This window comes from Leptopilina boulardi, unplaced genomic scaffold (assembly GCF_019393585.1).
Source record: "Leptopilina boulardi isolate dan_hultmark-lab unplaced genomic scaffold, ZJU_Lbou_2.1 LbouV2_216, whole genome shotgun sequence".
Taxonomy (NCBI): domain Eukaryota; kingdom Metazoa; phylum Arthropoda; class Insecta; order Hymenoptera; family Figitidae; genus Leptopilina; species Leptopilina boulardi.
The window spans coordinates 1,886,482-1,911,665 of record NW_026137770.1 but is presented as its reverse complement, the minus strand read 5'-3'; the positions used below and the strand labels follow the sequence as shown (position 1 = coordinate 1,911,665).

The 25,184-nt window shown below is 25.9% G+C and overlaps 3 protein-coding genes across 6 annotated transcripts; 2 read left to right on the top strand and 1 right to left on the bottom strand.

The window, feature by feature from the left end:
• Nucleotides 1-2,792: 2,792 nt before the first annotated feature.
• LOC127279465 (nuclear pore complex protein Nup107) lies at nucleotides 2,793-6,311 on the bottom strand. Its single transcript, XM_051301819.1, has 7 exons — nucleotides 5,878-6,311; nucleotides 5,263-5,738; nucleotides 4,950-5,157; nucleotides 3,999-4,852; nucleotides 3,566-3,883; nucleotides 3,172-3,420; nucleotides 2,793-2,977 (listed from the first exon to the last, which is right to left on the bottom strand). The coding sequence occupies exons 1-7, from the start codon at nucleotides 6,272-6,274 to the stop codon at nucleotides 2,876-2,878; spliced, it is 2,604 nt and encodes an 867-aa protein (XP_051157776.1). The 5' UTR covers nucleotides 6,275-6,311; the 3' UTR covers nucleotides 2,793-2,875.
• A 306-nt stretch (nucleotides 6,312-6,617) lies between these two features.
• On the top strand, nucleotides 6,618-11,979 carry LOC127279360 (U4/U6 small nuclear ribonucleoprotein Prp3). 2 transcript variants are annotated; one of them, XM_051301669.1, is made up of 7 exons: nucleotides 6,625-6,741; nucleotides 6,810-6,940; nucleotides 7,382-7,584; nucleotides 7,691-8,477; nucleotides 9,108-9,465; nucleotides 9,645-10,039; nucleotides 10,445-11,979. In XM_051301669.1, exons 2-7 carry the CDS (start codon nucleotides 6,826-6,828, stop codon nucleotides 10,447-10,449), a joined length of 1,863 nt encoding a protein of 620 aa, XP_051157626.1. In that variant the 5' UTR covers nucleotides 6,625-6,741; nucleotides 6,810-6,825; the 3' UTR covers nucleotides 10,450-11,979. The 2 variants fall into 2 exon arrangements, with proteins under 2 accessions (XP_051157625.1, XP_051157626.1); XM_051301668.1 differs by having other exon boundaries at nucleotides 6,618-6,940.
• A 1,715-nt stretch (nucleotides 11,980-13,694) lies between these two features.
• On the top strand, nucleotides 13,695-24,797 carry LOC127279359 (peroxidasin homolog). Of its 3 annotated transcripts, XM_051301665.1 has the most exons (10): nucleotides 13,699-13,941; nucleotides 14,030-14,451; nucleotides 18,706-19,003; nucleotides 20,341-20,817; nucleotides 21,920-22,347; nucleotides 22,548-22,795; nucleotides 23,054-23,303; nucleotides 23,489-23,607; nucleotides 23,850-24,009; nucleotides 24,231-24,797. In XM_051301665.1, exons 2-10 carry the CDS (start codon nucleotides 14,432-14,434, stop codon nucleotides 24,310-24,312), a joined length of 2,082 nt encoding a protein of 693 aa, XP_051157622.1. In that variant the 5' UTR covers nucleotides 13,699-13,941; nucleotides 14,030-14,431; the 3' UTR covers nucleotides 24,313-24,797. The 3 variants fall into 3 exon arrangements, 2 of the variants coding, with proteins under 2 accessions (XP_051157622.1, XP_051157623.1); XM_051301666.1 differs by lacking the exon at nucleotides 14,030-14,451 and having other exon boundaries at nucleotides 13,700-13,941; nucleotides 24,231-24,796; XR_007842628.1 differs by lacking the exon at nucleotides 24,231-24,797 and having other exon boundaries at nucleotides 13,695-14,451; nucleotides 23,493-23,607; nucleotides 23,850-23,996.
• Nucleotides 24,798-25,184: the final 387 nt, after the last annotated feature.

The following is a 25,184-nucleotide window of genomic DNA, read 5'->3' as shown; positions in this document are numbered from 1 at the left end:
CTTTACTGTATGATGATTAATAAGTTTATTGATTATTGATATAATAATATATAATCCGTAAAAATAATATTCACCGAAAAAAAAATTGAATTATATTAAATATTTAAGAGAATTAAAACCATTTCTTTTTTTTACTTTTCAGAATATTGATATAATTTGATACATTTTTTAAATTAATTTTTAAATATTATTAAAAATAATTTTTCCATTTAATAATTAAATTTCAATGTACACTAATTTCTTTCAATCCTTTTCTAACTTTTTTTTTACACATTGAAAACAATTTGATAAGTAATTTTTTTTTCATTTTGCGCCAATTTTAAATTGTGAAAGAACAATTTTATTAAAATTTTTTTTTTCATTTTTAGCATAAAGTAAATTGTAAAATACATTTAGATAATAAAAAACAAGTAATATTAATAATAACAATAATAATGATAATAATAATTATGATAATAATGATGATGATGATAATAATAATATTAATAAAAGTAATAATAATATAATAAATAAAAGTCTCGGTAAAAATGAATAAGAGCGAGAGATAGTTGTGGCATCTGATTGTAGCTATTATTCTATAAAATCTTACGAATTTCGAAAATAAACCAGAACTTTGTCAATAAACATACGAAGGTCCTGCGCATATAATAAGCACCGAAATGAGAGATTTTAGAATTTAAAAAAATATCACTGTTTTTGAAAAGCACTTTAAAATTTACCGAAACAGTTCTTTCTTCTATGATGACCCTGTGACTGTTAGAATATTAGATAATAATGTTGTCTTTGATCCACAAAAAAATATGTTTCAAAAAAAAAGTATCAGAATCTTATCAAAACATTCTATCTTCCTCCTCTCCCCCCACACACCAACTCCTCTCAACATGATAATGTTATATTATAAAAGATTGTCAACCATTTTTTTTCAACATTTGTGTGTTAGGCTAGGCAAAATGACAAATAATTAATTATAGCCAGTTGTAAAGCATTTTTAAAAATCATTGTTCAATTCCATTGTATCTCCTGTTTCGAGTAAAAAAAGAAAGAAGAAGAGACTATTGAGCTAACAAGAAAGAATGTGAGTTAAAAAAATAAGAATGAAAACGGAGAATGCTTGCTGACTAGTTATTGACTAACATTACCACTAATTCCTTACAATATGAAAATCGTATACGATTTAACATTCTTATTCTGCAATTTTCTCTCAATAGGTGTTATTAAGTACATACAATGCAAGGAAAATATCTAATAGTCAGAAATTTCATTTTTTTCCATCAACAACTGGCATATATACAATATACAAAAAAAAAGAAAAATATTATTTTTCAATTAAAGGACTCTTTTGTTTCGTAAAACAAAAATTGCGGTAAACAATCGTTAGTCATGAGACTAATCGGTTTATAGTTTAGAGAAATTTTTTTGGAAAAATTGTAGAAATAAAATATTGCATTAGCGTTTACACAAGTTTCATGTTAATTATGTGTCTTACAGGGTTCGAAAATATCGTATTTTTTATATTTCAGGGCAAAACACAAAACGAATGCCACTTAATTAATACTTAAAAAAATTACGTTTCGTAAAACTAGACGCAGACAAAAAAAAAAGGAAAAAATAACTTAGAATGAGTTTATCAACAATGTTTCATGTATATGTAAATAATTTCATGAACACAAAATTCCTTGAAAAAGAATTTTTGAAAAAAAATGTAGAAATTTATTGCTGTTTATAATTTAAAGTGGCTCGAGCATAAAATACAAAACTTTTTTTCTATTTTATATAGAATAACGATAAAAACATAAAATTCTCATATTACAAACTAATCGATAAAATCCATTAAATTAAGTCTAAATTATTATCGATTGTGAATCATTTAAAAATATTGTTTTACCTGTTAAAAATAGAAATCATTTTATTGAGAATAATTTCTCAATTTTAAGTAAATTTTATTTTTCGAATGCAAATTAAATTTAAAACGTTTTTTTGAAGATTTTGTTTCAATTTTGTCTCTTGTTTCGCATACCAACAGTTATAATTTTATTCGAATTTGTTGAATATTCAAATGATAAATTATTAAAAATATAAAGTTTATTAACATTATGAACTATTCAATATTATTCTGAGTAGTTATTAAGTTATAAAAATGCAAACCATTTGTATCCGCAGAAATTAAAAAGACTGCTTTTATCAGGATACACATTACTTTATTTCTTATAACAATTATCATTGAAAAAAATATGATAATTTTATACAATACATAAAAATATGTTTTTTTTTACATTTAAAAAAGAATGTTTTTTTTTTGTTGAGTTTTCAGGCTATCGAAAGGTTAAGTACAGATATATTAAAATATTAGTCTTCAATGTATGTAATATCAAAAAATATAAATATTATTTATAATATGTATAATGACAATTCATTTCGTTTAATCACACATGTATAAAATATAAAAAAAATTCCTAAATTGATAGATAATTAATTTAAAAGTCTTATAAATGGGCATAAAAAAATCAAAAATTCAGTTGAAAAATATAATAAATTACTCAAGTAAATTCAAAGCACAAAGCTTGAAATAAACTGTAGTCTTATACAAAATAATCTTTTCAAACTTGACAAATATTTTTTTTAGTCCGTACTCTGTGACAGTGATTCAGAAAAGTGAAAAAAAAACCCTTTTAATAATTATGAGGTATTGTAAGGTATTATGATTATAATTATTCATTATTAAACATTGTATCAAATTTTATATTCACTTCTTGTGGTTGACAATAAACTGGTTTTATAAAAAAGAAAAAAAATTGTTTAGACTTTTGTATATTATATTGTACATTTCGCTTAGTTTTATATTTACTCGATAATAGAAAATTTGAAGTCATAAATACTATTTAGAATATCCCCAGGCGTCTTTCTTCTGATCCATTAATGACACTGAAGATTCGCAAATTTTTTTGAAAATTTCTCTGAGTTTCTCTTTTGGAAAAACCTGAATTAAAATTAAAAATAACAAATAATTTTTATCACTAAAATAATTATGATATATGTATAATTTAATTTTGCAAATTTTCTTGTTGGATATAATTAAAAAAATTTTAGTTATTCTCTTTTGTTAATTTTTGAATTTTACTAAAATATTGTTGATAAAACATAAAAATTGTTATGAGATAGTAATCGACTTACCTTATACAAACGATATTGTTCAGAAGCTAGAGTATCTGCCAATTGAACACACTCAAAGTGTTCATTCATTTCAGACATTACTGTGTGCAGCAAAAGAGCAATTTTTGGAATGCACAATTTTCTCAATTTTTCCATTTGATGTTCCCGTAAAATTTCCTCCGGACTCAAAGGATCATTCTCAGTATGTGCATCGACTAACCAACCACCATCAGGAAACAGGAGAACATTAAAAAGTAACTGCTTCACTTCCTAGGAATAAAAATATACCTTTTATAAAATACTATTATAATATATTATATATTAATTAGAATAAAATATTCTATCTATCTAATAAAAATTACATTAGAAATAATAATAAAAAAAATAATTGTAATATTAAATAATTAAAACGTACTTTAGTTTGATGGACCATTGTGCTCTTCCAACGTTCTAATTCAGAATTATATTGAGCTTTCTTGTGATCATGTGCCACTTTTTCAGTAAACGTAGCATAAGTTGGCAAATCGTCCAGTGGAATTGGTTTTCCATGATGATAGTGAGAAAACCATTCTGAAAAGCCTTCTTGAGCATCGAGATATGCTTTGTAACACATATATTCACGTATCGAGGAAGCAGGCTTTTTCGGAAGAGAATTAGACATTGTTAGATTTGCAATTGTATCACCCAAATTTGGATAACCTGACATTAAAACCTCGATGGTATCGTTTGGAATCTAAAAAATAAAAAATTATTTTTTTAGAATGTTTGTACAAAATAATATTAATTTGAAAAGAAACATTGATTTTTTCAAATAAATAAAATATTATTTATCATTAAAAAGGACAAACCTTGTTAAAAGTTTTTCGAGCAGCATCAATTTTTTCACTCGATAAGAAACACCTCATCAGTGCATTGCTTTGCCATAAAGCTTCTTCTCTTTGATTTTGATAGAAAAGCACCCAGTCGAGTGCATCAATTTTCTCTAAATCAGCAGCGGTTATTTCGCCTTTTAAATCAAGTGATTCCAATTCAACGTTCTTTACACGAATATTTTCAACGACTAATTTTGTAATTGCTTCAACATTTAAATTTGCTTCTTCAGCTGCAACAAGACATTTTTTCCTCTGCTCATAATCTTTTACATCTTCCAAGAAATGAGCATAATTCGTCACTTGATCATCTTGAGGTAATGTGGCGGCATAATAAGCAATGAGAATTGGATCGCCAATATCAATGAGAATGCGAACGTATGCCAATAGCACTTTATTTGCTATTTTGTCATTTGAACATTTTCCAATACGTCGTAAAAATAATACTAAATGTGCTAAAAAACGAAGTAATTGCGAATCACATATACCAAGATGTATCATTGTTTCAATTTCTTCCATTAATTGAGGGATTTGATCGAGAATCAAATATTTTTGAATAAGATGATCGGGTTTAGATGCTTCGGCGCGTATTTTTTGATCTTTCGATGCACGAAGTTCAGTGAAAATATCATCAAGATTTACTTCACCTTTCCAATAATCGTCTGGCATTGGTGTATAACTTTTGGGCATTGTACTGGTTACTTCACGTTCTATTTTTATGTCCATCAGACCCTTCATGTGCGACCATAATGCATCTTGCCATGACTGTGACATTGGCAATAATTGTTGTACATTTCCGCAAAGACTTGCATACAAAGCACGATAGTATCGACCTAGAAATATATTTTGTTGGAAAAAAAAAAAAATTATTAAATATTCAAAATTTTATATTCCAAAAAAAAAAAATGATCAATTAGTCAAAATACTAACCTACTCGTTTATCTTCAGATAGTTCCCAAGCACAACGTTTCCACAGACCTCTATTTGGATTTCCTTCCACGGGTAATTTTGTATCATTCAATGGATTTGTATAATTTGGATCATGATATGGCGTCCAACCCAATAAACAAGCAGCTCTCCAAGGTTGACCGCAATGTACAGCCAGTGCCTGTGCCTTTTGTAGCCTTCCACAACGAATCTAAATAACAAAATATATCATTTTAATATTAGTTTCTCTCTATATAATAATTAATAAAAACTTTTATCATTAACAAAAAGAAAGAAAAAAATATGTTATAATGACCTCGAGAAACATTCTCTTCTCGAGTCTCTCGTCATCTTCTCGATCCAAATCGTGAAGAGGCTTTCCTTCTCTTACTGGAGCGTCGGGATCGAGAGACGACACAATGGGTCTTGATGATTTGAACATTATTCCAAATTGTCGATTATGAAGTTGATGTAATGTATTTTCCCATGCGACAGTCTTGTCCGTGAATTGTTCGATGGATGGCTGTTTATCTGCTTGATCGAGAGCATTTTTCTCTAACCAATCGATAATTAATTGATATTCTCTTATAATTTTGTCACTTTCGTATAATGAATTAATCAATTCTTTCTCGGAAATATTTGTATTCATATCGACATCCATTGACCTTTGGAAATTTGTCGCATTTTGACGATTCTGATAGAGACAATAAACCAATCTCCAAGTGTTTCGTTCATTTTCCAAATTGACCTCCTCGTTTGACAGTTCTTTACTTTCTACCTTTGCCTGCATACCTAATTGAAAATATAACAAAATGTTAGTTTCACAAAATAACTAGTTCTTTTTTTTTTTAATAATACACTTACAAATATAAGCAAATAATACCAAATAAAAAATAAAATACATATTCTTTAAAAATTAAAATAAACTTACCCCTCATTAACTCTAAAGTATCGGTACAATTTTGAATGAAATCAGCGATGGTATTAAAAACTTCTGGTTCGGATAAATGTGCTTGTATACTTTCCATAAATTCATAATACAAATTGGAATTTATATCTCGCCAAGGTTCCTTTGATTTCAATATAATACCTGTTGCAGAACCATCGTCCATCATTTCTCTTAAAGTGATATCGGTTTTTTCGGAATTTGACATAATGTCTCGTAATTCATGAGGTGCAATTGTAAGCGAAGTATTAAAATCATATTCACTATTATCTCTATTTTTTCTCGAAATAAACGAGAAATCCATTGAATTTCTTCGCAAAGATTCATTTTTTATTATACTTTTATGAGATAACCTTAAAAGAGATCTTCGTCTGTCCTCCATGTTTCTGATTTACCGCCCCGGCAAACGAAACGAACACGGAAACAAAACTTTTTTTCAACAATGCTACCAATCGACCAATAATGCCAATAATACAAAAATTGAAATTCTTCTAACACGCATATTCACAAATATCTCATTTTAAAGCATGTTTATATGTTATACTTTTTATTTAAAAAAATATTATTTTACTAAAAATGTTTTAAAACAATATAATATTAAAAATATTAATTTATTTATTGTGATTTTTCAATATATTGCAAAATTACGCGGGTTGCTTTCACCAATCACGAGTCAGTAAAATCGAATTTCGATATCTCGAATTCTCAACTATTTTCATACTGTGAAACATAACCTATATTTCTTGACTTTCTGTTGTGAACGATTTCCAACGTCTGTGTCAATTTTGATCTGCTTTTTTTCAAATTGCACATTATGTTTTGAAATTCGAGTGTTTTTATTGAAATTAGGTGTGTTAAAAAAGTTTATCGTGAAGAGTTTTTAATCAAAAACTTGTAATAATGTCATATTTAAGCAGGAAAGAAATAGACGAGATGAAACCTCAAATTGAGAGAGCTGTGCACAAGTTCCTCGGCTTCGGGGAGCCCTCAATTGTCACCACTGCTGTTAATTGTATCACTTCTGGGTATGATAAACGCAAAACAGCAGGTTAGTATAATTTATATTGGTATTAAAATTTTTTTTCTAAGAAAAAAGAAGTAATTTCTGTACTACAAAACGAGTGTATAGTTTACTCTCCAATACTACTGATGCTTGAATGTAGAGTAACAGTGATGTCATTATAATCTTTTCAACAAAATTAAAGGTATATTTTATATTTTTAAACAATATTTAACAATTCAATGATTTAAATGCACAACAATTTTTCAAAATTCAATTATAAATTTATTTATTAATATTCAATAATCATGGTGTAACATAACCTTTCTAAAGGATATTTATAGAATGTTTCCTTCTATTTTTCTACATAGAACTATGCAGAATTTTAGTTTTTATTTATAATTTTTTTATATTTTGGATTTTTTAAATTGCCTTGATTTAATATTGAAAAATTTTTTTTTAACAATTATTTTAAAAATTCTCTTTCAGACAAGCTCTCGGCATTGTTGGACGACAAAAAAGCTTTGAAATTGACAGAAAAAATATTCGTAATTTATGATGACGCAAAAGCATCACAGAGAAGTAAAAAACGAACGCATTCAGATGACAAAGATAAAGATGTTAAGAAAGCGAAATTTAAGGACGAAGGTGCCAAACAAGAAAAAAATGAAGCGAAACTCTCTGCTGATAAGGTATGTTTATTTTCATTTTATTTTTAATATTTAAAATTTTTAACATTTTTGATTCAACAATTTCTATTTTTTTTTATTTTTAATATAAAAATTGTTCTTCTTTCAGATCAAACTGATGATGGTAAATGCACAGAGGGAAATAGAAGAAAGAAAACGAGCTTTGAAATCCATAAAAAAAGATGATTTTCCACCTATGAGACATTCCTTGAAAGCTCGAGAACAATTTCAATCGATGGGTAGCATGTATAATCAAGGTTTATTAAGTAAAACTGATTCAGATAAAGCACGAAAAATTGCGGCTTTACAAGCACAAATTGGAAATAAATTGAGTGCACTTGCATTGCCCAATATTGGTATCCCAGACAAACCAACTCCATTAATTCTTGATGAATCAGGACGAACGGTTGACATTACGGGAAAGGAAGTTCAACTCACGCAAATTGTACCCACATTGAAAGCGAATATACGTGCAAAAAAACGTGAAGAATTTAAAGCACAATTACAAGAGTCAAAACCAGAAGAAATACAGGATACAGGATTTTTTGATTCTCGTATTGGCATGAAATCATCTATACGTGTGAAACGTGCACTTAAATTCAATGATCCAGGTAAATTTCAACAACTTGCTCACAAAATTCGTATGAAGGCGCAATTGGAAAAATTACAAAATGAAATCAGTCAAATAGCGCGAAAAACTGGTATTAGTTCGGCAACGAAATTGGCATTAATTGCACCGAAAACAGAGGCTTTAAATGAAGATGTGCCCAATTTGGAATGGTGGGATTCTGTTATTTTGAATGGAAGTTATCCAATTAATGACGACACGACAACACTTATTAAAACCGCCACCATTACTAATCTTGTTGAGCATCCTTATCAAATACGACCACCAAGTGAGTATTATTTATTGATATAAATGGGCGTATCTTTTAAACCTTAAATTTTTTAATAAAAAAAAAATTAAATTCATTTTTTTGAAGCACAGTATTGATACATTGTATACATAAACTTCAAGTACAAAACTTTAAAATTTTACAAGTAGACAAGTAAAACGTACTGTCTTCAAAATTTTCATTCTTTACAAAGTTTAATTATTTAAAGTGTGAAAAAGTATGGTTAAGAACAAGTAGACATTGTTGAAAATGACACAAAAAATGAAAAAATTCTGTATCTCCAACAAAAACTGAGTAAACTCTTCTTGCCCAAAAAATATGATGCTGAAGTCCGCAACGTTTTTATAAACGAAAACGAAAAAATAATTAGACAATATCCATTAATTTTGGTTAAAATTAAAGTTATTCGGGGGTAACTGGTTTTTATAAAAGTATTAATTTCTTGAAAGTTTGTGCAAATCAAAATTAGAGATAAATTGACATGAAAAAATAATTCTATTTTAATTTTTCGTTTTTGAAAACGTTGCGGACTTCAGCCTCATCAAAAAATTAAGATTTATTATTTAGACTTAACAAGATTTTTTTGTGAGTTTAAATCTTAAGTATTATTTTAATGCATGTTTTTTTTAGCGGATCCTCTTAAGCCAGTGTACATGCCAGTATTTCTCACCAAGAAGGAAAGAAAAAAGCTTCGTAGGCAAAATCGACGTGAGGCTTGGAAGGAGGAACAGGAGAAAATTCGATTGGGTTTGGAACCACCACCAGAACCGAAATTACGAATTTCAAATCTTATGAGGGTTCTGGGAACGGAAGCAGTTCAAGATCCAACGAAAATTGAACAACACGTTCGACAACAAATGGCGAAAAGATTAAAGGCTCATGAGGATGCAAATGCTGCTCGACGATTAACCGTTGAACAGCGTCGCGAGAAAAAAGCAAGGAAACTTAAAGAAGATACTTCTCTTGGTGTTAACGTCACTGTTTATAGGTAATGTATAATAATAATAATTACTATTATTATAAAAAGCAGGATGGCTACCGAACTTTGTAACCTTGAAAACTGTGAATTTGTCTTGAATTTTGTTTGCAAATTTTAGTGGCCACATTGTAAACAGTAATTAAATCGTTTAGCTTAACAATAAAAATATAATTTTCGTCTTCTTTCAGAATAAGAGATTTAATAAATAATGCATCAAAGAAATTTAAAGTGGAAACAAATGCAAAGCAACTGTATTTAACTGGTTGTGTGATGTTGTTTAGAGATTGTAATGTTGTTGTTGTCGAAGGTGGAGCAAAACAACTGAGTAAATATAAACGATTAATGTTACATCGAATTAAATGGGAGGAAGATATTGTGAAAGATACCGATGGCAATGATGTACCGAATAAATGTGTTCTCGTATGGGAAGGCACAAGCAAAAGTCGACACTTTAATGACGTGAAATTTAAAGTATGTCCAATTGAAAAAATGGCTCGGGAACATTTCAAGAAACACCAAGTGGAACATTATTGGGATCTCGCCTACAGTGGAGCTGTACTTGACAATACGGACGATGCTAATGGTAATTATTATTGATAAATATGTGACGCGATATGAAAGAAATGGACCTAAGAAGGAAATTGATTATGTTTACGATAATTTTACCTTGGTTAAAAGTTCCTTTTCATTAATGTAAAATAAAAATCAATTTTTATTTAATATTTTTGATGTAATGAAGACTTAAATGTCAATAATTTGTATTGAAAGTTGATCCTCTTTGTGTATTTTCACTTAAATATTTCAAAACGTAACCTATAATTTTTTGCTACTTACGTCCCTTTCATCATATAGCGTCACATATTTATTTTTCAGTCTCGAAAATAAAAAACACAACTTTCATAGATGTAAAAATCTAGGTGACGTACATTAAATAGTAATAATTGAAAGTAATAAAAAATATTCGCAGTAATTAATACATTTTTTTCAGAATAAGAGATTTAGTAAATAAAATTCATCATAGAAATGGAAAGTGGAGATGAACGCGAAGCAGCTGTACTTGACTGGTTGGATGATGTTGTTTCGAGATTGTAATGTTATTCTTGTTGTTGATGAAGATGATGATGATGATGATGATAATGGAAAAACAGGACAAGTAAGTAAAAAAACGGTACCGATGGAAATAATGTTCCCAACAAATATGTTTTGAACAAAAAAAAATCAATTAGACTAATGACATTAAATTCAAAATGTAATTATTGAGATCTTACATTCAATTGAGTTTTTCTTAACGGATAATATAAATTACACGGAGGAGAAAGAGACATTAAATTTACAAAGTATATTAGTAAATATATTTTAGTAAACAATAGAATATTTTTCTAAGTAAATTTTACAAAATTTTCTTGTTAAACCAACTTATCTATTATTAAGATTTTTTTATTTAATTATAGGTACAATTCGTAAAATGTCTATATTATATTTACTAGACTAAGTTGTAAATTTAATTTTTCTTTTTTTGTCTATATTGTAATAATAGATATAAATAAGTATAAATTAATATCAACAGCATAATCGATATGAATGGTATTCCTTAAGATTATTGTTTACTTATTTCTTTAGGTATTCAATTGCTCTTAAAAAGAAAGAAAGAGATGTTTAAAATTGTTTACATTTTTTTTTTTGGCATCTCATGACGATAGAACAATGCAGAATATTGTAATTAGATTTAGTGATGTATATACTATATATATATAAAATATTTATACTGTATTCAGTATACTGTAAATTTCTGCACAAAGTTCAAATTCGTGTCAATTTACTTTTGCAAGTTTACTTCATCAAGTAAATGAAAAATAAAATAATTTCATGCTTAAATTTATTTTGTCGAAAAATGAAATTTTTCTTCAAAAATATTTGAGTCTATTGATATTTAATCGACTCCTAGTTGGGAAATTCAATTATTTTTGAATTTAAAACAACATTTTTTTGTTGTTGTTGAAATATTCCAATGTCAGAAAGAAAAGAGAAATCTTTGCCTAAGGGTTAAAAATAACATAAGATTTAAATTTCAAGGTCATATGTTGAGACAATGAATTAAGGCCTTTCCACCCACGTTTTGTACGATAAAATGTCATCATCGTGGTTATGTGCTCATTGACTAAAATATAAACAAAACTTTAAAAAAAAAAAATAGTATATATATGATTAAATAAACGGAAAGATTTTGAAAAATATTTTTATCAAAAGGTTGATTCTCGAAAATGACTTTTAATGTACTACATGCGTTAAGATTCTTTTTTTATTTTTTAAATATATAAATGAATTTTGAAATTTTATAACTGGAAAAGTGAAGTGTTAAATTTATTTTTCAATTTTTAAATCAATGAAAATCTAGAACTCACTTTTTTTTAAATGTTATATATGTGTATTTTTGTGACATTTCACAGAAAAACTTTTGTAACCATAGACTTGAATATTCTTCTGTAAAGAGTTGTAAATTTGTCAATAAAATTTAGTTTCTAATTTTTCATTTATTCATTTCTAGAATTTTGTTTGCAAAATCTTTTGTTTTAAATAATAATTTTTTATGAATTAAAAAAACATTTTTAAAAGCAATGAACACGAAATAAAATAAATATTAATAAATACAATAATTAAATTTTACAAATAATTAAATTGAGTTCGTCCTATTTTGGACTTTTGTAGATTTAATTTGAATGTAATACGTAATTCGTAATGAATAAAAATAGAAAGCACTTTATTTAGCGCCAAATTGAATAGAATTTGGAAAGATTAAAGGACGCCTACTTGTTTGTATATACATATATGTTTATGCAACAAATAAAAAATTAGGAACTCGTAAGCTCAAGAGTAATTTTACAAAGGAAAAATAATCAAGCATGACAAATTGCAAATTCTTGTAATTTTATGGAATTCGAAATGTGCTTATCCAGGCATACATAATCATATATCCTGCTTAGAAGATTAAAATCTTGTTGAAATATTAGAATTAGCTTTACATTCAAAGGAGACAATAATTTATACATTTCATAAATCTCACAATATAAACGTTCACTTAAATTATTATTTTCTGCATAATATAGTTTTCTTCGATTATTATTTAAGCAATAAAGAAAAATTCTATTCCAAAAATATAATAATAATTACAAGGATAAATTATATTTTCTCAATGTTATTATAAGAGAAGAGATTTTAAAAAAATTTTGAAAACATTCAAAATTTGTAGATAAAAAAAAGAAAAAAAAATATATATAGCATATTTAAAAATATATAAAATGCAAAAATGTAGAACAATGAATGATGAATGATAATCATTAATAATTGAGATTTGCAAATAGATTTTTCGAGAAATGATTTCCATTTCTTTTGATATTTCACAATTATATTTTTATGTCCTTCTAAGAACAAATAATTCGAACTGTTCATTTGAAAAGAAATAATAGTTTGCTACGTCCTTGATCTCGATGAGAATCCCGATTTACCACTCAAGTCTAAAGGATGCTGCATTTCTCTCATTCGTGGGCGTTTACAATTATGCATCTAGGTGGGAACTACAGATGCAAACCATATTTTATATGTATGGACAATTTGTATATTTCAATGTCTAGGAAAAATGATGTATTTCATTTCAAAATACTTCCGAATTTCCATGACAAAACGGAGGGAAAAAATTATTTTATATATTAAAGTTGTGATGAATTTCTTTTTTTTTTAAACAAATAACCATATTTGTTTAATTTGTAATTTATATTTTAGCAAAGTTTTTCTTAATTTCTATATCTTTTGGTTAAATTAAAAAAAAATGTCTTTACAAAATAATTCGATATTAAATCAGATTAATAATTTATTAGTAATTAGTTTTTTTTCAGGTTGTTGATGAAGCTACTTCATCACATAAAAAAAAATGGGAATATTCTATAAAACAAATTTATCGTCTTCGGTTCTTTCGAACTAAATTTTTTTATATGGAAGAAAAAAAAAACATTTTTTATTTGATTCAAAAAAATGTATTGAAGAAAACTAAATAAGATTTTTTTAACTTAATAAAATGTCAAAAAGTTTAAAAAACTGGAATAATTCTATAATTTTTGAAAATTCTAATATTAACTTATATCAAAAATTCCAAAAATCATAAAATATCTTATCACATAGAACAATGAAAATCAATTATTAGTTCATTAATTATTGACAGGTTCCTCATTTCACAATGAATCTATAAAATGTTATAAGAATCTCATTTTCTATAAAAATTGCAGATATCCACTTTTTTCATCAGGACATGTCAAAAATGAAAATGAAAATTTGCAAAGAAGAAGAAGAAGAAGAAGAATAAGAAAAAAAATACAAAGTGAAAAATAATAATTACGTGACGAAGATAACGAAGGATCAGAAAAAAATGAAGATAATTCTTTGAAAAATGACGAAGAAAGAGAAGATAAAAACTGAACCCATCAGAACTTTGTGGTAATTAGCCGTAACTAATTTTCCAATCTCCTGATCAAATGACAATATTTTGCATTCTAATTCCTCTCTATTTCACGTGACTATATAGGTGCAATGGATCGACACCCCATACAATAATAATATCACGAGTTAGGGCCCCACTCCTATATATAATTCTCAAGGGGCCTGGAGCCTTTCTTTCAATCGTACATCGACTTCAGTTCACGTTTATCTTCGCGACTTCTTGCAACCACAAATACGTTTACAGTTTAATTGCAATTTTCATAAGGATTCACAGAGTTTAGCCGTGACATTGATAATCAAGTTTCATGCGTTTAAGTTTCGAGTGAAAACATTAAGAGTGGCTGTTAAAGCTTTTTCTTATTATTTCTTCTCCCTCCTAAGGGGGCCAGGGGGATTTTTTTTTTTTTTTTAATATTAAAATTTACATCAATGATTTTTTCTGTAAAAAAAAGTAGTGAGTGAGTGAGAGAAATTTTGAAAACAAAAAATGATCCTCTTCACGTTGCGGTGAGTGCTTTCGATTTCATTGTATTCTATGTATCGTTACGATACGATGCACATCCTTGTGCAATTATTTATTGTTCATACACAGGGTTGGCTCGAATGCCATGCAATTCATTTACATGCTAGGTGAAAGAATTGTTTATATTTCTTATGGTTTTTGTATTGGTATAATTAAATTATTTGCATGAATAGATTTGAAAAAAAAACATTACGAGAAATTGATATTACAGAAAATCTAATTATATATTTTTTTAATTCAATGATCACTGAAAAAATGAATTGAGTTTAATAATTCTTAGTATGTTATTTTTTTTAAATTTAATAATATTTTTATAATTTATTTTATTATTATTATTTATTGTTACATATTTTATTATTTATATTCAATGTGGAATTATAAATTTAATTTAATTTAATCAAACCTCCTCTTTTTAGAATTTTTGTTTTTATTTTCATTTTTCCCACGGAGAAATCAAATAAACGTTACGTATTTGCTCTTAAATAAATTTGCATGAAACCGACAATGACAGAGTTTCTTTGCTATTAAAAAAAGCATTTTGAATAATTTACACAAATTTAATTATGAAATTATAAATTATGAGACTGGTGTTCTTTGTACTGAAGAATGTTGAGGAAAATTTGTTTTTCATGTCATTTATGAAAATAAAAATAAGTTAACGATATAATAAATATGAATAATAATAAAATTAATTATAGTGAATTCGAAAATAATTTATATTTCTAAGAAATTAAAACATAATATAATTTTTTAATTGAAAGAAGTTAATTTGAAATGCAAGTTTAACGATATAATAATTTTTTTCTTTCTCGCCTATTTGTCATTAATAGTAATAAAACCAATAATATCAAATAGAGATGATTTCTAATTAGTTACATTGAAGTTAAATTACGTAGTGCGAGAGATTAATTAGTATTTGAAACAAGTCATAATTAACTTTAAATACCTTTCTATGAGATGTTAAATAAATTGAACTGTGTAATATTTAATTTATCATCGTGTTAAAGGACTCGTCATATAAATACTTACAAGCATTCATTTTTAGACTCGAGGATGTGACAGTGATAATTTCCTCATTAATTTTTTCGCGACAGTGGAATTTGAATGTCATAACTTTCATGATGCAAATCAAATAATTTTATTTTCCTTTTGATTAAAAATCATTTTTAAAAAACTGTAAATGTTAAAATAAATCAATTATCTTTTTTTTAATAATTTAAAATTTTCAAAATCTTTTTTATTTATAATATAAATTAAAAGAAATTTTTAATTTCTTCTTAAATAATATTTTGAGAGTAAACAAAAATTCCATGTATATAAATTTTCAAGGTTTGAGGACAACTTTTTTTTAATTCAAATTTTTTTTCCAATTTTTAAGATTGGTAATCAAGAAAACATTAATTCTTTACATATTTTTTTTTGCAAAATTTTTTTTATAAATTGCAAAAGATTTATGAAGAGATTGCTTTTTTGTGTTTGTTGTCACAAGATGATTTTTAATTTTATTATCAACTTCTTGTTCAAAGGTTGTTTCATTAAAAAAAAAAAAAATGTCAAAAAAATTTTTATTTCACAAAGGAATATAAATTTATAAAAAAAAAAGAAGAGAAAGTATAATGGAAAAAAATGACATAATTCTTATATATGCCTTCATGCATCAACAATGCATATGGGACATATTTATGGTTAAACCTCAGGAAAGTTATTATGTAAGAAAAAATTAACCAATCATCAATTTTAAATATGTATATTTTATAATATTAATATTTGTTGAAGTCACACTTAATAATCGAAAGTAAAACATTTTCTTCTTTTTTCTATTTATATATTATTAAATTAATATTTTTTCAATTTTTCATATCAAGCATAATTGTAATTTTTGAACTAATTTTAATTTATAATTAGAAAGCTAAAAGATAAATTTTTTTTTGAAAAATCAGTTTAAAGAGAAATTGTATTTTTATAAAATTATGCTATAAAAATAAACGACTTTTGTATATATAATAATAATCGATGAGAAATAAATAATAGGACATTTTGTTTTCTTTGCTCTCTAATTGAAAGTGAATAAATAAATATATATATTTTTATAAATGTGAGTGCAGTTATCGGATACATTTAATTATGCTTATCAGTTTGTACCATTCTTTTCACAATTGAATGGGTAATGAATATATTATACCTATATATAATGTCGATCGTTATATTATGAAAATTTTCTGGTCCTATACAGTTTAAATCTTTTATATCCTATATATATTTGTGCGTATAAACTCTTCCCTGTGACGTAATATTCTTACAAACGAATAATTGTTGCTGAAGAATAATCTATGCAAAGATATACCATTCACTCCTTCGTTCCTTAAAAGAACAATTGAAATTTATTTGAGAAGAAAACTCACTTGTTTAATTTTTTTTTCTTTTTTACCTGAAAAATAAAAGTAGAACATTTATTTGTCTTTTATTTTGTATTCATTTATTCCACAGGCTGATTAATTTCATTAGAATTTTGTAAGAGAGTTTTAGACAAGTAAATATTTAAATATATATTGAATCAATTTCAAATTTCTATAATCATTGGCATATAATATTTATTGGATTTAATAATTTATTATTAAAAAAAAATCTATATATATATGTATATATATTGAGAAAGAGAAAAAAATTTTTGTTAGAGAATAATATATAGTTTTTTTTCAGCGAAAATTAGAAAATAAAAAATAATAGAACTAAAAATGAAGAAAGAAGGAAAATTTTTTAAAAAAACAGAAATAGAAATGAAGAAAAAGACAGAAAAAAAAGTCAACGGTAGAAAGCGTGATTCTTCAAGCCGTTTATTAGTGATTTTTCGAAAGGAAGATTGTAAATCTTATATATGTAAAGCAAAAAGATCGACATACAATTACTGTGAACCATTTTGCATTGACGGATAAAGTGAACGAGTAGGTCGTGTAGGTCACGTGAATTACGTAAAGGAGTCTTTAAGTTAACCAGGAAGAGCGAATCCTAAATGTCAGATCGGATCTGCTGTTCGGTAGGCTCCGCAAAGGACACCTCTTACATTATTAGAGGTCAAAGATCGCATTCAGACCTATTCTTAAACAATTTATTAGAAAATTCGTTCACATATACATGAACATTGAATGAAATTAACAAAATATAAACATAAAGAATAAGTCATCAAGTGAGTATTATAATAATCTCACGCGAATCGAGCACAAGCGAAATGTCATCTCTTTAGAAGACAAGGTCTTCACTCTTCCACCCAGAGATTGTATTTATATATAATTTCTAACTAGACTTGTTTTTTTTTTTAAAGATTATTACTTCATAACAAAATCAATTTCTATTATTGTCTTCTTTATTTTGAAAAAATTTTTTTTTATTGAAAAAATATTTAAAAATTATTTTTTCATAAAAAATGAAAATTATCATTATGTAATCAGTCGATTTGAATTGAAATTGAAATTAATTGCCCTTAATGCGATGTCAAAGTTAGAATTAACAGATCACGGTGATTAGTAATTTGATCATGTATAGTAAAGCGAATAGATTGATTTATTGAAATGATTGAATCGAAATTAGCACCCGTGGGAGTGGGACAGGTGGTTTGTTCAAGTGGTGAAAATCTATGGAGTTGTCATTCATGATAAAATGATGGGAAAAATAACAATCGTAATTTTATAAAACCTTGGGAAACACTGTATATAATAAACTATATATATATATACTGATGTGGATATATTGTCAGGTGCGGCGCGTGTATGCAAATCAGACTGCAAAAAGATTTATAATCTCTGATGGTGTTTTTCTCGTTTATATACGAATTTTGCATGTGAACTTAAATTAAAACAAGAGCATTTTTTTCAGGAATAAAATTTAACTACATTAATTATGTTTTAAATATATAATTTAATGATAATTATCATTTAAATATTACTCTTTAAGAAAATTAAAAACAATTTTGAAAATATTTTACAAAAAATTTAAAAATTAAAATATATTTTTTTTTAAATTTTGAAAAATAAACTGATATCTTTTCGAATTAAAAATTAGAGATTTATCTTTGGTATTTTTTGAAAATTTTGAAAAAAAACTGTACTGTACTGATAGAATATTTATTTTTAATATAATTTAATATTTAATTATATTTATAAAAATTTATTTAATGTAAAATATTTATTTACATTAAAATTCACCTTTTATTTCTTCTTTCTTCATGTACAATATAAATACAGATTTCTGGGTCTATTTGCATTTGCACAATGTACCATTTTACCAACAAGAATGGTACAGGATCTTGGTCGAAGAGCCAATGCCTCAATGGAAAAATATTATCAACAAGAACAGGCAATTATTGATTCTCGGATTCATTTGAATCAAGGTTCACCGTCCTGGTACTTGGCTGCATCCCACGAGATGAGTCCAGCTTCCCAGAATCTCTCAAAGAGAGCCCTCAGGATGGAGACAATGGCATTGATGCTCGTTGAATTACTCAAAATGACACCTGAGGATGCTGTATCACTTCTACCCTCGGTATTTATTTATTTAATAAAAATACTGTATTTTTTTTATATGAAAATGTATACTTTTTCGAAAATTATTTTGGATAAAGAAAAACAAAAAAGTTTTTCAAGAAATTTAAGTCATATTTTGAGCATTTTAAAATAGAAAAATTTAATTATTAATTAAATATCGAATCAAAAAATTAAAAAAAGAATCGACAAAATTAAAAAAAAAAAATCAAAACCCTTTGATTTTTGTTTAAAAATAACAAATTTATATTTAAATAGGCTAAAGTTCAAGATTAAGATTTCAAGTCCAAAGATTATTAATAATTATATTTTATAAATACCGAATTATTATTTTATTATTTATAAATTTTAACAATGACGTAATTCATGCGGATTAAATAAATTAATATGAAAAATAATAAATAAAATAACAGATTACAGTAATATTTAAAAATTATATAAATTTTCAGGAATATTATAAAAATAATATAGAAGAAAAGAATATTTATTGCAAAATTTATAAATAAATTGTAATTAAAAATACATACTTAACAATTTGCGGCAATTGCAGATATATACTATTAAATTAAGTATTTATACTGCAATAAACAGTTAAATTATGAATTGCTCGGAAGAATTATAATTCCATTTATCATAAAAAAATTTTATAATCTATTATTCAGACTGACAATTTTTACAATCTGAATAATAATGACAGGAATAATTAATAAACATTGCGAATATATTTATTTCACATGTGAATTCTTTGAACTTTAATATATATATATAAAATAATCCGATACTTAATATTAAAATAATTTTTTTTTTTTAATAATATCACAACTCGAATGATTTCCAATATGAAAGTCTTTGACATTTGATTTCATTGTTTCATTCACTTTCTCTAAATTGTAACGACTTCGATCTTTATGTAACCTTCAACTTGAATATCTTCATTTCTTCTATATATATACTTCGCTCAAGCTGGAAACAAATTTTTTTCTTAATATTATTATTTCGAATGTTTCTTTTAATTTATTATTTTAATTAATTCAATTTATTTTCAATTATTCTTTAAAATTTCATTTCTTCAATTAAAATCAATTGTTTATAATTTAATCGAATTAATATTAATAAATAATTTATTTTTTATGATTTAGAAAAAAAAAACTTTATTTCTATTGTTTTTTGAGTTTTTCAATTTTTTTTTAGTAATTAGTAAAATATTGTTCTAAAAAATCATTTCCATGATTTTTTAAATTAATTTTCGAAAAGTATTATAATAATTGTAAAATATTCGTATAATATTTTAATAAAATGTATAATTAATATAATTAGAAAGTATTTTTTTTTCATCAGGTGGGAATCAACGTATGCAGCGGAAATGTGGCAAATAGTTTGCGAATGGTCGCTGAATGTAAAAAAGTTGATCCCAGCTATAGAACGCATACTGGAAGATGTAATAATGCCCTGCATCCTTCTTGGGGTGGTGCTCTTGAATCGTATACGAGATTTTTGTCACCTGAATATGAGGACGGTGTATCATTGCCAAAATCACATCTTCCTAGTGCTCGTGAAGTTTCCACTAAAGTACACTCGGGTGGTCCAGATTTGAGGCATCCTTTTCTAATGGCACTAACAGCAATGTTTGGACAATTTATTGCTCATGATATGGCACATACACCACGAATGGAATTGCCAAATGGCGAGAGATTGAAATGTTGTGATGTTGAATTTGAAAATTTTCATCCCGAATGTTTTCCAATTGAAGCTGAAAATGCAATTGGATGCATGGAATATACCAGGTCGGCACCTCATCCAGGAAGTACGCTTGAGGTGAGACTTTCGGAAGTACTTGAGTTTAATTATACACACACGATTTATAAATAATAGTAGATCGTATAGTATGCATATTTACCTTAGTATACCTTTTACTCAAGGAGAATCACGAGACCATAAATTAGATATTATCTCACTTTTACTCCTTTTGATTATTATTAATAAACTCGCTTTCAGGAAGGAATGTCGATTAATAAACTTTATTTTACATTATTAATTATTATGGATTTTTTTAAAAATTATTTTCTTTTTTACTTTGCTGCTGTTAAATTCTATATTTCGCAGAAAAAAATTGAAATTTCAGAATAATTTATTTAAACAAATATAAGAGAAAAATTATTAAAAATTTTTTTTAATTTAAATTATAATTTATTTTATAAAAATTTTATACCACAAACAATATTTTATTATTTTAGAAACGAATTTTTATTTTAAGAAGAAAATTTATTTTATGGAAATAAATTTTACTTGAAAATGATAAGAAATGTCTAAAGGAAGTATAAAATTAAAAAAAAAAAAAACATTTTCAGTAGACTTTTTCATTCAATGAAGGTTTCAATAAGGAAGATCATTTTTAATAATGATAGATATCAAAGAAAATCCTTTAATTGATAGAAGGATAAAATTATTTTTTTATTTCATGAAGATTTAATTCAGAAAGTAGCTTCTCTATTGTAAACATAAATTACCGTTGGCTATCGATAATAATCATTGACAATGTAACGCAATAGGTAATTAACGACAATATTCAAGTGGCAAAGATGTACTTGCTAATCAATCAGATGTTATCCTAAACGCTAGTTGTAAATCTTGTGACTTTTCTTGTTACAAACACTATTAATTTTAACCTTATCCCCTTGTTTCTTGTTATATCAAACTTTCTCAATGAATCAGAAAATCCAGTTATTTTAAATTATTAAATATATTCCAAAAAATTAATCATTAATATTTACATAAAATTTACTACTTTTCGGAGCACCAACTTAAAAGAAACTTGATAGTATTATCAAAGATTGAAAAAAATTTGTTATTCAATTTAAAAAAAAAATAAAATATAATTGTTTCATTACCTATATTTATTTATACAGATTTTTTTTAGGGATGCAAATTAGGACCAAGGCAACAGATCAATCAAGCATCGTCTTATCTCGATTTATCGACAATTTATGGAAGCTCAGAGGAGACATCAAATATTCTTAGAGCAAAAACTGGTGGATTATTGAATACGCAAAGAAAAAATTTACCAATGCCATCGAAGGACTCATTAAATTGTCGAAGTCAAAGTAAAGCATTGCCATGTTTTTTTAGCGGTGATTCTCGAATCAATGAACATCCTGGCTTGGCGTTAATGCATCTACTTTTTCTTCGCGAACACAATCGAATTGCGCAGAAACTTGAAAAAATTAATCCACATTGGAATGATGAGAAACTTTATCAGGAAACAAGAAAAATTGTCATTGCCGAAATGCAACATGTGACATACAATGAATTTCTTCCTGTTATTATGGGCGAAACATTTCTTGATAAGTAAGTTAAAATTTGAATTTTTTTTTTTCTCTCTCTCTCTCTCTCTCTCTACTTTTGAAAAGTAAACAAAAATTAAATTAAATTAAATGATTTTATACAAAAATTAAAAGTAACAAAATTTTTCATATTTTTCTATTTTTAAGATAAAAAAGGTAGAATTTTTTTTAAAAAAACATTTTTTTCGGGGGGCATATTTGAAGATTTGACTTGCGTTTAACACCAGGAGGCTATTTTCGTGAATATGATTTTCGCATTGATGGCACAATGACGAATGCAGCGTCTTCGGCAGGATTTTCATTTTTTGTTGCATTAACACCAAAGACTCTTGATCTCGTTGATTCACGATCTTCACAGAAATCAGGTGAAAGATCACTTCTTTCTGCCTTTTATGCACCACAGGAGCTTTATGAGGCTGGAGCAATTGATCGATTAATCGCTGGTGCAACTGGTGAGTTTATCGTCTATACCATTTTTGGAAATATAAAAACAATTTTTTTTTTCTTTTTCAAATAAATTTGACAAAATGTAAAATTTTGTTCGTTTAGAAAAGATTACAAAAAAAAAAAATTGTTATGTAATAAAAGAAAAAATTTTAAATTGTATATTAAATTTGCTTTTAATGAATTGTAATTTTTATGAATTATATTATTAATCAGACACTGAGATCGATGAATCTTAAAATTATCATTTTTAATTTCCATGACAGCTGGACATTCCAGAAAACCATTTCCGCCAGGATTAAATGAGATCCTTTTGGACCGATACTTTCACGATGGAAAGACAAACGATGTTGCTGTTGACTATGCCGCTCAGATGATTCAACAAGGCAGAGATCATGGCTTGGCGACTTACGTCAAATGGAGATCTTTCTGTGATCTTCCAAATGTTGATCATTTCTACGATCTTAAAGGAACGATGCTGTCAGAAACTATTGACCGTTTGGAGCGAGTTTATAGGTGCCTACATTATTTTATTATTATTATTATTATTATTATTTATTTATAACCATTATTTTCAATATATTTAATTATTAGCTACATTTGTTGTATTATAATTATGTTATTTATTTATATTTCTTCATTTTCGAGATTTTCTAATTTGCGCAATACTCGATATTCGATATATTTGTTCATTTCTTCAGCAAGGTGGAAGACGTAGATTTGGTAACTGGTGCACTTTCAGAATTACCAGTGGAAGGTTCAGTTTTGGGTCCAACTTTCCTTTGCTTATTGGGAAGAACTTTCAGAAATGCTCGTTTAGGTTTGAAAATTATTCATCAATAATATTTTTAAATTATCTCTAATTAATAAGTTTTTAAATCTAAAAAATAATGATATTTTTTAAAAAAATTTATGTATTTAATGTTAATGTTTAAGTTTCTATTTTTTAAAATAATTCTAATATATATTTTTTTACATACAATAACAATTTTTAAAATTTTTTAAATGTTTTAAATTGTTTGTTTTTTAATTGATAAATATTTTATTTAATTCCATTTTTAGGCGACAGATACTGGTATGAAAATGAACACACTCCAGGTTCATTTCTACCAAGGCAATTGGAGGAAATTAAAAAAACCACAATGGCTAGGATATTATGTGATAATGGTGACAGATTAAAACGAGTTCAACCTAGAGCTTTCATTCTCAAGGATCCATTTTTGTAATTATACAAATTTTAATTTTTATTATTTACAATTTTAATCAAACATATCATTATTGTGATTTAGTTGAATACATTTTCTTTTAACTTTTCAACAATAACTAAAAATATAATTTGAATATTTGAAATTTGAAATTTTATTTCAACAGTAATGCAAATAGTAGAATTTTTTTGTTTATTATTTGAATATTCTGTAAGGGCACTTTCATTTTTTTTTTCAGAAATGAAATGAGTGACTGCTCAATATATGAGTCCAATGATTTAAATTTAATTCATTGGCAAGAGAGCAAAACTTCAAATTAGAGATTTATAAGTTTCCTGATATTCAAATTGCATGAATGCAAATCAACGTGCCAACAAAACGTCCAGTCATATCTTGACACAACAATAGTAAACTTATAAAAATCACATTCTAATCAACTGATCAGAATCCGATTTGAATATGTTTTTCGTGAACTTGTTGCTTATGTGTTTAAAATCGAAAAGTCTTATTTGTTCATTAAAAATTCAAATATTGAATAATATAATCCTGAGTAAATTCGAAGCGATATTGCGCTTATGATTCAAAGTCTTGTTGAATAATTATTATTCAAGGTCTTAGAAATAATTTGTAGAAAGAAATTTTCATTAAAATTATTTTAAATTAACAAAATGGACTATAGCGATTTTTCATCAACTTTTTAAAATTATTTATTATCATTTACAATAATGTATAATTAATAATTGCTAAAATAATTTATTATTTTAGAAGGAATTTAAATTTAGTACAAAAATAATACAAAATTCATAAAAAAATAGAATTTTAATATAATTTAAATATTTTCATGTTAATGCACAGTAAAAATTGTTCACTTTTTATTTTGTTAATTTAATTTAATTTAACCAGGTTTTCTCAATTTTATAATTGAGATGAAATTTAAATCATTCACCTTTTTCTTCATTATGTTTTACAAAGCCTAAAAAATGTAATTATTAACATATTTTATAATTAAACATTCCTGTACATTTAATCGAATAATATTTAATATTGTATATAAAATACAAATTTAGTTATAAGTTTATTATCATATGAAATGTATTAAATTTTTTTAGTCAATCCAACAAATCTATACTACTAAAAAATGTATCATAATATTTTAATAATTATGTTCTTAGTGGTTAAAATTTTAAGACAG